This window comes from Rhodofomes roseus (genome assembly GCF_022264815.1).
Source record: "Rhodofomes roseus strain CIRM-BRFM 1785 chromosome Unknown C8Q71scaffold_5, whole genome shotgun sequence".
NCBI lineage: Eukaryota > Fungi > Basidiomycota > Agaricomycetes > Polyporales > Fomitopsidaceae > Rhodofomes > Rhodofomes roseus.
The window spans coordinates 125,658-139,657 of NW_025952961.1; the positions used below are offsets into that span (position 1 = coordinate 125,658).

At 56.6% G+C, this 14,000-nt stretch overlaps 5 protein-coding genes across 5 annotated transcripts; 4 read left to right on the top strand and 1 right to left on the bottom strand.

Annotated features, from left to right (window-relative positions):
* Window positions 1-57: 57 nt before the first annotated feature.
* On the top strand, window positions 58-2,182 carry C8Q71DRAFT_830229 (uncharacterized protein). The gene is made up of 4 exons (XM_047926351.1): window positions 58-424; window positions 480-558; window positions 620-1,587; window positions 1,646-2,182. The coding sequence occupies exons 1-4, from the start codon at window positions 229-231 to the stop codon at window positions 2,029-2,031; spliced, it is 1,629 nt and encodes a 542-aa protein (XP_047781368.1). The 5' UTR covers window positions 58-228; the 3' UTR covers window positions 2,032-2,182.
* Window positions 2,183-2,218: 36 nt separating this feature from the next.
* On the top strand, window positions 2,219-5,932 carry C8Q71DRAFT_905143 (uncharacterized protein). Its single transcript, XM_047928882.1, has 15 exons — window positions 2,219-2,415; window positions 2,484-2,508; window positions 2,570-2,809; window positions 2,872-3,113; window positions 3,167-3,239; window positions 3,298-3,323; window positions 3,382-3,517; window positions 3,597-3,645; window positions 3,696-3,737; window positions 3,791-4,235; window positions 4,295-4,584; window positions 4,640-4,879; window positions 4,943-5,113; window positions 5,189-5,348; window positions 5,406-5,932. The coding sequence occupies exons 1-15, from the start codon at window positions 2,313-2,315 to the stop codon at window positions 5,744-5,746; spliced, it is 2,583 nt and encodes an 860-aa protein (XP_047781369.1). The 5' UTR covers window positions 2,219-2,312; the 3' UTR covers window positions 5,747-5,932.
* A 337-nt stretch (window positions 5,933-6,269) lies between these two features.
* Window positions 6,270-8,190, top strand: C8Q71DRAFT_721570 (MFS general substrate transporter; the record flags this gene model as incomplete). The annotated part of the gene is made up of 10 exons (XM_047921461.1): window positions 6,270-6,518; window positions 6,582-6,629; window positions 6,691-6,768; window positions 6,820-6,987; window positions 7,043-7,197; window positions 7,255-7,318; window positions 7,380-7,638; window positions 7,698-7,806; window positions 7,865-8,052; window positions 8,108-8,190. The coding sequence occupies 10 exons, from the start codon at window positions 6,270-6,272 to the stop codon at window positions 8,188-8,190; spliced, it is 1,401 nt and encodes a 466-aa protein (XP_047781370.1).
* A 186-nt stretch (window positions 8,191-8,376) lies between these two features.
* C8Q71DRAFT_905145 (uncharacterized protein) lies at window positions 8,377-9,979 on the bottom strand. The gene is made up of 2 exons (XM_047928883.1): window positions 9,434-9,979; window positions 8,377-9,377 (listed from the first exon to the last, which is right to left on the bottom strand). The coding sequence occupies exons 1-2, from the start codon at window positions 9,724-9,726 to the stop codon at window positions 8,663-8,665; spliced, it is 1,008 nt and encodes a 335-aa protein (XP_047781371.1). The 5' UTR covers window positions 9,727-9,979; the 3' UTR covers window positions 8,377-8,662.
* A 1,108-nt stretch (window positions 9,980-11,087) lies between these two features.
* C8Q71DRAFT_855041 (uncharacterized protein) lies at window positions 11,088-13,486 on the top strand (the record flags this gene model as incomplete). The annotated part of the gene is made up of 12 exons (XM_047927135.1): window positions 11,088-11,223; window positions 11,278-11,709; window positions 11,758-11,866; window positions 11,915-11,958; window positions 12,011-12,032; window positions 12,082-12,412; window positions 12,471-12,524; window positions 12,579-12,885; window positions 12,941-12,987; window positions 13,048-13,136; window positions 13,195-13,387; window positions 13,439-13,486. 12 exons carry the CDS (start codon window positions 11,088-11,090, stop codon window positions 13,484-13,486), a joined length of 1,812 nt encoding a protein of 603 aa, XP_047781372.1.
* Between the last annotated feature and the right edge of the window lie 514 nt (window positions 13,487-14,000).

Sequence of the window (14,000 nt, forward strand, 5' to 3'; positions counted from 1 at the left end):
ATGTTGTGTTCGCGCGCTGAGATCCGGATGTAGAGATCTGTGATCTCGGCGTCTCCTCCCATCTGACCAATACCTCAGTGAACTTTGGTGAAGCTTCGTCCGTCCACCTCACCTCCACCATTGTCCAACATACGCACAGCTTGCCTTGACAGGCGGTTCCAATTCCCATGTACTAGGAGAAGTAAGCCAATAAGCCGAGCGTCAATTTAAACACGGACCGCGACCAAAATGGACGAAATTATAACGAAGCGACTACACGTCTCCGGGCTCACTCCCGCCATAACTCCTGATGATCTCGCAAAACGCCTGGGCAGTTTCGGCACGATCAAGGCTATGGACGGTTTTGGCTCTATGGATGCTGTTGGCCAGCCGCGTAAATTTGGCTATATCACACTGGAGGCGACCAAGAAGAACTTGGGTCGGTGTGAGTCTCCTACCTTGCCCCTCCGTCCGTCATAGCCGCTTGAATTGATGCTTAGGTATGAATCTGCTCAGCGGAGCGACCTGGAAGGGCGCGAAGCTACGTCTTGGCGAGGCGAGGCCTGATTATCGCGAGAGGTACGAGCATGGTGTCGTACAGCCCCTACATTGAGTTCCGTCTCGTCTGACAGCTCGAAAGAATAGCACAGGAACACGAAGCTGTGAAGCGCGCTGCGTCGGAGGCGGCGGGTGACCGCCCGAGGAAGCGGCAGCGGCTCCCTCGAGGCGTGCAGGGCGTGCACGCTGCGGACATGTCCCTCGTCACTCCCGAGAACGTTGCCAGTCGCGCGGGGTGGCGAGTTACGCCCCTTGGCCGCCTCATCCGCCCGATACGCGTGCGGCCGGATCACCCTCTGCCAGATCCTCAGGAAATCTCCGCGACGGGGAAGGGCAAAGCAGCGGAGAAAGCGGGAGGCAGAAAAAAGAAGAGGGTCAAGGAGCCGCCGACGCGGGCGCAGAGACGGAGGATTGACCCTACGATTTGGGGGTCAGAACATCTGAAGGGCATGTTTTTAGAGGACGCTGTTGTTGCGAGCGCTCCTATAAACATACCCGCTGCAATAGTCGAAGGGAGCATATCGGACGAGAGCACGTCGGACGAAAGCGAAGATGCGGCATCGGACAGCGGTGCCTCTGAAAGCGATGACTCGTCTAGTGCAGAGCAAGATGCGACGACCGATGGGCACCTAAATACGACGTCTGGCGAGACTAAAACCTCACGGCGTGTATCGCCAGCTCTGCGTACCCCTGAGCCGGCCATACGCATTCGCACTGGATCGCAAGACCATACACAAAACGACTTGAGAGAAGAGACGCAGAAGTCACTTGGCTTACTACAGGCGTTGTTTGGCGAAGGCGACGACGATTGGGGTGACAAGGAAAGTGTAGGGTCAATAATTGAAGAAGACGATCGCACACAGCGAACAGCAAACGCTGCCGTTGAAGATCTCGCAGAGCAAGGTCAGGAGGAAGACGCGGTAGACGAAGAAAGTGTGGAGGATGTCATTGCGCATGCAGAACAACCTGTGCCGGGACCCTCGAGCAAAGCGAGTGCACCTGTCCAAGTCACTAAACTTAAAGACCTCTTTGCACCCAGGGAAGAAGACGGTGCGTTTACTAGTTCTCACAGCGTTGTCATTTCCCTCATTAGATGCTTCGATATTAGTTGGCTTCTCGTTGCTCGGACACCTCGACCTTGATCTTGAGCTGGACGATGAAGTCGATTTGCACTTGCCCAGTCAACCTCAGGCTCAGTCTGAGCCTGCCGCGCTACCACTGCCAACTGCAATACCCTCGCTACCTTCATTCGACCCGAAGGCGCCACTTTTCTTCCCTCTACCCGCAGAGGAGCGCAATCGCGGCCGCGTATACGATGTGCTCGACCCAACAAATTGGCGGACATGGTTCTATCGTACCGACTCCGAGGAGGAAGTACAGAAGCGATGGGAAGAGGCGAAGGGCGAATTGACGAGTGGGTGGAAGAGACGGCATAGGGAAGCAGTGAAGAGCAGGCGGCGGAGAGGTGGAGGACCTGGAGACGCAGAGCTTTGAATGACCTTCATACCGTTTCTGTCCAGCCCCGTCGATGCATTCAGTTCGGTGCACTCGCGCTCCGCCACATCGTCCGACCTTGCAGTACTGTCGATTGTCACTAAGTATAGCTGTTATGGAATGCTCCCGGCGCAGACCGGGATAAGTATGACGTCCTGTTCAGGTGCAGGCGCGCGGATTGTGCGCGCTTGCCTCGCGAGCACCTGCGTCCCTCTGACGTGTGGGCCGGAGCACTACATAGTGCTGTAACTCGCTACACGCCCGCCATATCCGCAACGACGATGAGCACGCACTCCCCACGACGGTGGGGGTTAGGGAAATCGCTGCTGTGTCTCGCCCCGCTTCTGGTTGGCGTGCCATTCCTGGCGTACCGCGAGAACTATGGCAAGTCGTATGACCACTCGAGATCGTAGTCGACTTGCTGACCGCCGCACGCTGCGCACGACGCGAAGCCCTGCCTGAGCCCGTCATAGACCTGTACGTTCATCTAACGCCTAGCGTCGCTTGGCCTCAAATTTGCTCCGTCACGGTGAAACAGAACAAACCCGACCACTGGCCTCCCTCAGCTCTCTGAGGCCCGCGTGCTAGCACACGCCAAGTACCTGTCTGAAGATATCGGCTTTCGGACGGTGGGGACGCGCGAACATGCAGAGGGAGACGCGTGGATGGTCAAGCAGGCGGAGGATATCCAAAGGCAGTGCGAGGAGATTGTGCGCGCACATCCTACGAGGAAGCTGGAATGTGAGGTTTGGCATCAACAAGGAAGCGGGGCACATCGGTGCGTAGGCGACACCATCGTTCCTGGGCCACCTGATGATACAACTTCCGGCTGTGCGTTAGGTTTGACATGATGGGCCACCGGCTGTACAAGACATATGTCGACTTGACGAACATCGTTGTGCGTGTATCGGACGGCACGCAAGAAGGGAAGCAGCATGCAGTTTTGGTCAATGCTCACTTAGATAGCACGCTACCCTCCCCGGGTGCTGCGGATGACGCACTCTCGGTGGGCATAATGCTAGAATGCATGAGGGTGCTTGTAAACACGCCTGACTGGGTGCCATCGCATGCCATCATATTCTGTACGTTGGACACTTAGACCGAAAGCCGGAACCACGGCGCTGACGGTGTCCAGTGTTCAACAATGCAGAAGAGTCATTGCAAGACGCATCACATCTATTCGCCACACAGCATCCCATTCGAGAGAGGTAGGTTATGGATGGATCGACGCTCTATCTATTGAAATCAATAATAGCTTGTGTGCAGTGTGCGTGCCGTAGTCAACCTCGAAGGTATGTCTTGTCGTCCCTGCCCCAAGCTTACGCGTCCAATTAACACACTATCTCCTAGCTGCCGGAACCACTGGACGCGAACTCCTCTTCCAAGCGACATCCGAGGAGATGATCCGCGCATACTCTCATGTACCCAGGCCATACGGGACGATCGTCGCCAACGAAGTCTTCAGTTCGGGAATCATCCTCTCAGAGTGAGTACCCCACGCCTGTGCATGCACCCGTCCACGGATGTACTTGCGTACAGTTCGAATGACGCTATCTCCGTGCCAGTACCGACTTTCGACAGTTCCAAGATTATATGAATGTCACTGGATTAGATGTAAGTGGTATTCTAGAGGGTAAATGTAGTGATCTCATAAATCATGGTAGATCGCTGTGATCGGGAACAGTTATCTGTACCATATGCGCAAAGTAGGTTTCCCCCACTACACACAAGTGGCAGCGGTTGAGTGAGGAATGTCTAGGACCTCGTAGAGAACATCGAGCCAGGCGTAGCGCAGCACATGGGCGAGAACGTCCTTGCCCTGCTCCTCCACCTCTCTTCTCCTGAGTCGCCCCTGCCCAACCTCACCGCGGGCTTCACTAAGCCGAAGACAGTCTTCTACCAGTATCTGGGTGCTTTCATCATCTACTCCTTCCGAACCGCGAACATCCTCTACATCACGCTCTTCGTCGCCTCCGCCGCGCTCGCCCGCGCAGTGTACGTGGACCCCGCCCCTGCACTCCGGACAAAGAGTGCGCTTGGGGAGCAGGTGAAGAGCGCAGCAGCAGTGGGTGCAGCTGTCATCGGGGCTTTGGTGGGTGCAAACGTGGTTGCACTACTTATGGCGAAAGGGCTCGGCAAGGGTATGAGCTGGTTCTCTTCGGAGCGGTCTTGCATGCTTCTGTATGCGCCTGCTGCGCTCTCTGGTACGTCTTAGTCATAGCATACACTTGGCCATCAACCAGCTAATTGGCATGTGGACCAGGTGCGCTCTTGTCGCAGTTGCCCTTCGGTCGGCTTCGGGAGCGCACAACATTCGCGTCCGTGATACTCCTGCAATCGTTCGTGGCGTGCGTAGGCCAGCTACTGGGTGTCGGCTCTGCGGGCGTGTTCGCGCTGACGGCCTTCCCGATGGTCGTCGCGACCGCCCTGAACGCTATTTTGACGAAGGCTGGCGATGATATATCGCTCTGGAGCTACGCGGTCGCGTTGTTCACGCCTCTGTCACTGGGCGCGCAGATGTTCTTCATCGTGCTGGACGTGTTCGTGCCGCTGGTAGGTTTGAGCTGCGTCGGCTGTGTACGGCAGATGGCTGATTTGTTATTGACAGACCGGTCGGACTGGCGAGGAAGCTCCTGCCGAGCACATCATTGCATCCATCGTGGCAGGTGTAGGCGCATACACGCTGCCTCTATTGGTGCCGTTCATGCACCGTTTCGGGCAACGAACCATTACACGTGCGACCGTGCTGTGCACGATGCTGACTGCAGTTGCCATTGCTGTCTTCTCAATGCGTTCGCCGTTCGATCAAATGCACCAGAAGAGGATGTTCGTGATTCACATGGAGAATGTGAGTGACACCGCCGCCAATACTGCATTCGCTATTAGTTGAACCGGGCTTCGATACGTATAGATTACGACGCAAGAGCAGTACCTGCACGTTGCTGCTGCAGACAGTGCGCCGGGTTTCCCGCAGCTCGCCCAGCGCATTGCGGAGGACTGGAGTGTACCGGGCGCGGTACCGACGCCTATGACCATGGACGCCTGGAACAACGATTGGGACGTCGTCTATCCATTTTCGGCGGTAAGCAGCGCTCGACATCTCGATTTTCCCGATCAACGATATTGATCCGAGCCATGCTTCTTTGAACACGTCCAGTTCCTGACTCCGTATAAGTTCGAATTGCCGCTCAAGTCAGAGCACTTGGACGCTATAGATCATGGGTTCGCTGTTTCAGCGACGAATGACACGACCGACCGGCACTCGGGTACTCGAAGCCTGACGCTCTTGGTCAGACACCCGGGCATTATTTGGACAGGTGGGTGCGGCGAGTGTCCCCGGCGAAGAATAACTCACGATCTGAATCGGACGCCAGCGATCGCATTTAACGCCCATGTGCTGAAGTGGACGCTGGACGAAAGCCCGCCGGAAGAGTACGCGCGGCATTACGTCAAGGAGGGCTCGTTCTACGGGCACGACGCGTGGTCGCTGGACATGGTCGTGAAGATCCCAGAGCACGACCCGGACGCGCGCATCGCGGTGAACTTTGTCGGCATTCACGAGAAGGCGATGTGGCCCGCAAAGGTCGCGGAGAAGGCGCACGGCGGACGCGCGATGCAGCTGTTTGAGGAGTTCGATGCCTGGTTGGAGAAGGAAACCGCCGGCACGGCTGATGCACTCCTCTTGGGCTGTGTCGGCGGGATCACAATAGTATGATTAATTCCTGACAAGTATATTGTATTGACCGCCATGCACCCCGTGATGCATGTCCAGTAGAGCACTGGACGTTTCACATAGCTTGCACATAGCAGTCTCTTCTGTGCTACCGACATTGAAAGCATACAGACTAGTGCCTGAGGCGGTAAGTCCGACTCTGGTATACACATGAATCGCAGAGTGCGGTGCAGAGCGGGAAGCCGGAGGATGAGAACATGTGATCGGACGATGGCGTTGTGTCGGACGATCGGCTGCAACCTTTCACCCGGTCTCGGTCTGCCTCTGCGCGCTGGAGATTCGGGTCTGCCGTCGAAGCCGGTCCCCAGGCCAAGCATGTAATATAATGACCCACCCCCCTCCCCGTACCATGAGCAGCCCGCCCTCGCTCTTCCGCTTTTCTCGACGCACGCACCGGTGCGTACAGCGGCCGCATGCGTGCACCAGTGTCGGATACTGACTGCTCGCATATAGGTTCTGTGTAGTGTCAGCGGACACATCCCTCACGACTTGACGAGTCCTCACGATGGCCGCAGAACAGGCAGGACAAGCGACTCCCCAGGGCAGCCGTACCCGCGCGTCCTCGATCGACAAAAGCACCATCCGTGGTACAGATGAGAACATCAGCAAGAAGTCGAAAGAGGCAGAGGGTGACAAGGACTACGAGAAGCGCGAAAAGGACGAGAGCACGGCGAAGGAGGTCTCGAGCAGTGAACAGCCCGAGGACGGTGGTTTCCCTGATGGCGGTCTTCGTGCGTGGTTGGTGGCTCTCGGGGTGCGTGCACTGTTATTCGAATCATGTTGTCATTGAGTCTGATTGGGGGCGCAATATATGCAGGTCGGTTGTGGTATTGCTGCCACATTCGGTTTCGTGAACGCCTGGGGTGTAAGCACACTACGGTATGACGCTAACGTATCCCTGCCTCACGCATTCAATTCGTATACAGGTCTTCCAAGCGTATTATGAGGAGACTATGCTCCCTACCACACCTCCGTCAACCATTGCATGGATAGGTTCCACACAGGTCCGTTGCATGGCACTGTATGGACATTCGCCTGGCTCACATCCATCGTAGTATGCATTGGTGTTTATCCCCGGTCTTCTGTGCGGACGTTTGTTCGACATGGGTTACTTCAAGGGGCCCTTGGTGTGTGCATCCGCCCTGCTCGTCGCCGCCACCTTCCTGGTTGCGGAGTGCACGGAGTTCTGGCAGCTCATGCTCTGCCAAGGGCTTGCAGTTGGCGTACGTCTACTTCCAAGTTACGGTTTGCATATATGCTCATCTGCTCTCTTCGTAGTTTGCGTGCGGAGCAATCTTTGGGCCTCAGTTGGGCATCCTCCCACATTGGTTCAAGCGTAAGCTAGGCCTCGCGTATGGTCTTACCGCGACCGGCTCGAGCGTGGGTGGAGCATTGTTTCCAATAGCTACGCGCAATCTCATTGAACAAGTGGGGTATGTATGTGTCTATGTATGCGGCGGTGCCATGAGACTTACACACCGGTAACTCAGATTTAAGTGGACGATGCGCATTCTGGGCTTTATCCTGCTCTTCCTCCTGAGTATCTGCATTCTGGTAAGCAACCATTTCGTCTTTACAGCCTCTTCGATTATGAACGTCCGTCTGCTTGAACTAGACGACAGAACGACGACTGCCACCAAAGAAGGAAAGCGGTCCGTTCCTGAGCTTCCAGGCGTTCAAGAAGCCCGCATATACCTTGTACTCTGCCGCCGCTTTCGTCAACTTCCTCGGGCTCTACACCGTCCTCACGTACATCGACATCAGCGCACAGGGCACTAGCGTACCGGAGAACCTGTCATTCTACTTGCTGCCGATCGCGAACGCCGGCTCGCTCGTCGGGCGTGTTGCGGCTGGCCTCCTCGCGGATAAGTACGGTGCGTATATGCTATGTAATGCCCTGTTCGAGCGGCTCGCTTATGTACTGGTTCATCAGGCCCGCTGAATGTCATTACACCCGCAAACGTCGTTGCAGGAATCATGACATACGCATGGCCATTCGCGGGCGGCACCGCAGGCTACATTGTCATCGCCATCCTCTACGGGTAAGCTGGCATCGCCGACCATCCTATGAGCATCACAAGTTAATCCTCGTGCGCGCAGTATGGCATCAGGAATATTCGCGTCGCTGGTCGCCAAGCCCATAGTCAGTATGGGTGAGATCAAGGACGTCGGCGCACGCGTCGGTATGGCGTTCACGCTCCTGGCGCTCGGTGCGCTCGCGGGCCCGCCGATCTCTGGTGCGATTCAGACTGCGACAGGCAGTTATAAGGCTGTCGGGTACTATGCCGGTGCGTCGACTTGTGTTTTGCAATGATTGAGACAGAGCTAACAACATCGCCATAGGGACCACGATCGAGGTCGCCGTGATCCTCCTTATGCTCTCAAGATATTATGTTCTCGGAGGCAAGCTCTGGGGAAAATGCTGATGCCCGCACCCCCGGCTCAGCATTTTCTCTGTACATGTGAACCATTGCGCGATACCACACGCCCACCCACGTTACACGACTTTCTCGACGACGGATCAGCAGATTTTGTTTGCAGTTGGTTAGCAACATATCATCGCAATTTCTCGCTCCCACATAGATGACACGCATAGATTTGACTCACGGACGGTGCTTGTATTTTGTATAGAAACGCTTTCTGCTAATCGATCGACATGCACTCTGGATATCAACGGCGCCAACGTATTGTACATGCGCGCAGTCATAAACCGGGGTGAAAGGGGTTTGTGGAATGTATACGCATAGGAAGGTGAGGCGGTTAACGACCTGCGAAGCCAGAGAGGGCCACTGCGGTAGCCCATCAAGTGTGCAGGATGTGTTACACCGAACCTGCAGCAGCATGCGTACAAATTGCCTGGTATCCATGTATGATACAACCGGAGTCTCGCGCTCGCGCTCATGCACTATCCTGGTCATCATTGACGTCAAGCCCGTCTCTGGCCCTCAAGGTGTCCCAGCCCGGCAGTCCGAAGAAGTCAGGCAGCTGCTCCCAAAGCTTCTGCTTTCCGTTCTTGATGGACGTCGCCACGGTGCCCTGGCAGCTTTCGCATAGCGCGATATTTTTAGCCATCTCGTCTGGCTTGTCCATACACCACCGATAGAACGGCTCCGGATCGCTGACAGGTTTGGGAAGCGTTTTTTTCGCTGTCTCGTCGATCCTTTGCCTGCAAGAGCCGCCCCGACAGTCTGATCGAGGGAAGTCGGGCTGCAAGAACGCGAGTGCACTGGCCTGCTCCGCAAGCAGAAGCTTCTCTCTGCCGACGAGGAATGCACGGCACACGTCCCACTGCACGCCCGGTGCCACCGCCAGGTTGTGCAACATGGTAAGGACGTCGGGCAGCGGTACCCTGCTCGCGGCGTAGTACAGCGCCGGAAGGACCACACGGATGTCGGTCTCTATCGCCAGCTCGATGTAAGCCGCGAGCTCGTTCTCGAAGGGAGGGACCAGGCGCTTGGAAGCCCTCCGGCCCCACTCCTCGAGTGAAAAGGGATACGCGGTTGAGAGATGGTCGACGGCACGTTGGCGGAGAGCGGGTGCGTCGTACTTCGTCCCTAAGCGGAGCACGGCAGCGACGATGGGGAACTTTGTCTTCGACCCCGGTCGAAAGTACCTGACGAAGAGAATCAGCACAAACCATGCATGAGAAGCAAGGATATGGTGGCTTACGTGAAGTCGTAGATAGTCTTGAGGAAGTGCTTGAGGTCCGTCGATGAGTCCTGCAGGCGCAAGACCTGACACCCTTCGTAAGTCTCGGCGTTGGGGTCAGGCGTGACGGGTTGCGGCATGGCAAACATGTCCTTGAAAATCTCGCAGTGCGTCGCTAGGATGGTGCCATGGACTCGGAAGGCCGTCTTCTCGGCGACGAGGACGACGCTGCCATCGCTGTACCACACTTCCGTGCTGGGCGTATAATCGACTACGTGGACTGACTTTCGGGCATCGAGTTCATCGGCTCCCATGTTGGTATCTGGTACGGGCTGGCCCGGGCTATCAGAGGACGTGGGTGTAGATGAGGAGGCAACAGCAGAATTGAGTTCAGTTCCTACTTCGACCGCGTGCACTCAACGTGGTGCTGCCGCTGCGAGGCGAGGCGGTCTCGGCCAGGGAGTAGCAGGGAGTGCGGGGCTTCTCAGTTCTGGAAGTCATACTTACCAATTGTGCGAGGTATCAGCTGACGGTCATGACTATGTGGATGGATCGAACGAATGTGTGATTCGTATGTACTTGGGAGCGTTCCGAGTCCGACGTCGAGTCGGGGTATGGTTGGCGAGACGTCCGACTCGCCGAGGTTCGTTTGCCGCGCGCCTCGGGCATCTGCGGGCCAGGCCGCTTACGTAAGCTTCGCTCGCACAGTGTCCCTCGCTCGTGTCGGACTGCCCAACACACTCTTGGTGCATTTGAACCGATTTATATGGACCTTACAGATGTTCTCAGTAGGTTTCCCGGTCTGTGTGGGATAAGGACACGTAATAATGGTCATTTTGGGAAGACATGCTGTAAGCGCCCGTGATAATGAGCACATCAGTGATCTTATCTAAGTTCGCTGCCTAAATGGGTAGATGTAGCTGGAGATCACCTGCTCGTCCGAGAAATCAATAACATTCAAGCACAAAACTTGTCCAGCCCGATGCACGTTAGCATAACCAAGGAATGTCAGTGAGGCACATACTACTCAGATACTAGCATCGCAACCTGACATAGTAATCTGTCCGAAGACCGCCCGTTTAGGTAGCCATGTCAGATTAGATCACTGATATGCCCGTTATCACCGGCGCTTATGTTGTCCGTGCGCAGAAATGGCGGTTTTGCGGACAGTGCATCTCAGAACTCGATCTCGACACCCGGAAAAGCCAGTAAAGCACGGTATGGTATTCTTCAGCATCCTGAGTTGTGTCCGTTATTGAAAAAGCAGCCAAATACTAGCGAGACACTGTCTGCGAGGTCAGTTTACGTAAGCGGCCTGGCCCGCAGATGCCCGAGGCGCGCGGCAAACGAACCTCGGACGTCCCGTCAACCATACGGGAGGACAGCGACCGCGTGCAGGCTCCGACACGCTCGCCACAAACGCGCGCCGCGGCGGTGTGGTCGATGGTCGTCCGCGACGCTCATGATCGCTGCAACAAGTATGTACTTCCATAGTTCGACGACGATAGCGCGGCCGGCGAACATCAGGAAGCAACGCGAGAAGCGTCTGCTCTTCTTGCAGCGCTGATCATCATCTACAGCCTTCCATATAGGCCGCATGTAAGGAGCCTGCTGCCTCAGGCCCTGTTCCCTTGGCCGTCACTGTCGCCTTCTTACGACGCGTGATAACCACAACATGGATCTACGTGCAGACGACTCCGCGCGGGCCGTCGATATTGCGAAGCATTGGCTAGGCCGCCTGGAACAGTCGTCTGTGGCAGGGGACGTCGTCGCGTTCAGCAACCTGTTCGCCCCCGAGGGATGGCTCAAAGGTCCGTTCAACTATCCGAACGAACGCACGCTTAGGCTGATTCGTAAATCGCCAGATATGTTATGTCTCTCATGGGACTTCCGCAGCTTGTCTGGCAAGCAGAAGATCGCCTCCTACGTATCCGAGAAGCCCAGCGGTACGACGCGCCTCGCTCGCGCGGGACTCCATGACGTCGAAGTCGAGCTCTCCTCCACCTTAGGTCCTCCGAGCTTCGAGTCCATGCCGCTGGCGTCGGATGGCCAAGGAGTACGCGCGACGTTCCGTTTCGTCTTGTCGTCTCCACTGGCGAAGGGCAGAGGATACGCGTATCTCGTGGAGGACGCATCGGAATGGAAGGCTTTCATCCTGATGCTCAGCTTGCGAGACTTGATCGGCCATGAGGAGCCTTGCGAACGCCCGTTGGGTATCTTCCCTGACCACGCTACGTGGGAGGAAGTTCAGGCGAGACGTGCTGTTGCTACGGAAGCGGACCCTACGGTATTGATTGGTGAGTCAAGGATGGCTATATGCAGTCGGTAGCTGAAGGTTTTTTCAGTTGGTGGCGGTCTAACAGGACTGTCGTGTGCAGTGCGACTGACGAGACTGGGCGTCCGCGCGCTCGTCGTCGAGAAAGACGGCCGCATTGGTGATGTGTGGAGGAAACGGTATGCCGTCTGACCATCAAAAATCACAACCAATTCATCTCCGAGTAGATACCGATCACTGCGGCTGCACTCGCCGGCTCATTCGTGTGAGGGTAAGTTGTCCTCTGCCTCGAACAGCAACGTGATACTCATGCGGCGATATAGTCATGTCAGAGTACCCCTGGCCGTCAGTTTGCCGCTGTCGTGCTCGTCAGTCGACTGATCTCTTAGTGCAGTCGGTTGTACCCGAAGTACATATCCAAGGAAAAGGTCGCAAATCAGCTCGAATACTTTGCGATGGGTGAAGACCTCGTCATCTGGACCTCGAGTACGCTCCTCCCTACGCCCCAATATGACGAGGCTGTCCAGCGCTGGACTGCGACTGTTGATCGTGCTGGTACTAAGACGGTCCTGCGGCCTAAGCATATCATCGTGGCGACAGGCTACGGCGAACCGAGCGTTCCTCGCTTGCGTGGGGCGGATGCGTTTAAGGGAGTGATGTACCACGCGAGCGAGCACCGTGGTGCGGCGCCGTTCCGGGACAAGAAGGTCGTTGTCGTCGGAGCGGTACGTCATGCATCGCTATCCTTCAAACCTGCACGAGTGATTGATCACAGCGGCCCAGGGCAATACAGCATTTGACATATGCCTCGACTTCTTCGTCAAGGAAGCGAGCAGCGTACGTCCTAATTCTCGTCTCACCGTCCCGCCAAAGTGAGCTCACGTCCCGCAGGTGACGCTCCTGCAACGCAGCCCGACCTGCGTCATGTCCGTGCAGACGTCCGACGAGCTCTTCCACAGCGTGAGCTACCCGGAGAAGTACGCCATCGATGACGCCGACTTCAACGCGCAGCACATGCCGCTGCCCTTCCTCTTCAAGCTGCAGGCCGCCGTCGGCGTGCCTGTGCAGAAGGCGAAGGACAAGGCGCTGCTCGACGGGCTGGCGCGCGCGGGCTTCCAGCTTACCTGGACGGTGGACGGGGACAGCGAGGAGCTCGGCATACCGGGGTTTGTGATGAAGAGATTGGGTTCGGGCGCGCGTGAGTGACCGGGTACTTGGGCTTCGTGTGAGGTGGGTTGTCTGACGCGGAGCAGTTCTGGACACGGGGTGCGGGCAGCTCATCGTCGATGGGAAGGTCAAGGTGAGTGTGTGTCGACCTCTTCGAATGCGTCTCGCTCACAGCCGCGCCACCTCGCTCTAGGTGCAGCACGGCGAGATCGACACCCTCGAGGGCGACGCCGTCGTGCTCACCGACGGGACGCGCATACCCGCAGACGTCCTCGTCCTAGCGTGCGTCGTCCACTCATCCCCTTGCCCCTTTGCTGACCTCGCCTCCGCTCATCCGTAGGACGGGCCACCGGCCAGCGATCGAGACGATCACGTCGCTCTTCGGCGCGTCGATCACGGACAAGATCGGCACGCGGGTGTGGGACCTGGACGCGGAGGGCGAGCACGCGAACGCGTACCGCCCAACGAGCCAGCGCGGGCTGTGGGTCGCGATGGGCATGTTCGGGCATCCGCGCTATCTGAGCAAGTATCTGGTGAGTGGCGCTTGGCTGGAGGCCGTCGATTGTGGCTGACGGTGGATGCAGGCATTGCAGATCTTGGCGGAGGAGTTGGGTGTTAAGGAGGAGAGGTAATGGTGAAATGTTTCAAATGCCGCTACGTTCTGGTGTGTGAATTGTACGAATATACCATTGGGAGACCTGTAGTTTAGTATGGTTGTAGGATAGTGTACTGAGGAAACTGAGACGTGTTACCATAGTGAGACCCACAATGGTCTTGTATGACAGCCGGTCCACGACAGCACAGTCCGGCATGGGGCTCCGCCCCGCAGCAGACTCTGATAATCAAGGAGACGGGAAAAAATGACAGCCGGTGTGCAATATAAGACTGTGTGGACCTGCCTGTGCACAGCCTATGCACACACCCAGTCCAAGCAGGTAAGTACGTACTGGAGGAGATGCCACCTACATTCTGGCTGGACGAGCTGCACCCATCCCTCATTGGTAGGGGACTGACAGTCAATAACAGCTATGTAACGGTCATGGGTACTTCCCAGGAAGCAGCCATGGCCTGGACTACGCAAGAAATTCACTGGCCCGTCCCTGGTGAGACCCCCACAGATGCAAGGGATAAAGGTACGAATTTCGA

Bases quoted from the DNA above. Each gene is read 5' to 3' on its own strand.
- C8Q71DRAFT_905143 (XM_047928882.1), top strand. From the start codon at position 2,313: ATGAGCACGCACTCCCCACGACGGTGGGGGTTAGGGAAATCGCTGCTG. The intron at 3,114-3,166 runs GTACGTTGGACA...GACGGTGTCCAG, and splicing joins ATCGCATGCCATCATATTCT to TGTTCAACAATGCAGAAGAG. The intron at 3,646-3,695 runs GTAAGTGGTATT...AAATCATGGTAG, and splicing joins TGAATGTCACTGGATTAGAT to ATCGCTGTGATCGGGAACAG.
- C8Q71DRAFT_830229 (XM_047926351.1), top strand. From the start codon at position 229: ATGGACGAAATTATAACGAAGCGACTACACGTCTCCGGGCTCACTCCC. The intron at 559-619 runs GTACGAGCATGG...ACAGCTCGAAAG, and splicing joins AGGCCTGATTATCGCGAGAG to AATAGCACAGGAACACGAAG. The intron at 1,588-1,645 runs GTGCGTTTACTA...CTTCGATATTAG, and splicing joins TGCACCCAGGGAAGAAGACG to TTGGCTTCTCGTTGCTCGGA.
- C8Q71DRAFT_905145 (XM_047928883.1), bottom strand. From the start codon at position 9,726: ATGGGAGCCGATGAACTCGATGCCCGAAAGTCAGTCCACGTAGTCGAT. The intron at 9,378-9,433 runs GTAAGCCACCAT...TCTCTTCGTCAG, and splicing joins AAGACTATCTACGACTTCAC to GTACTTTCGACCGGGGTCGA.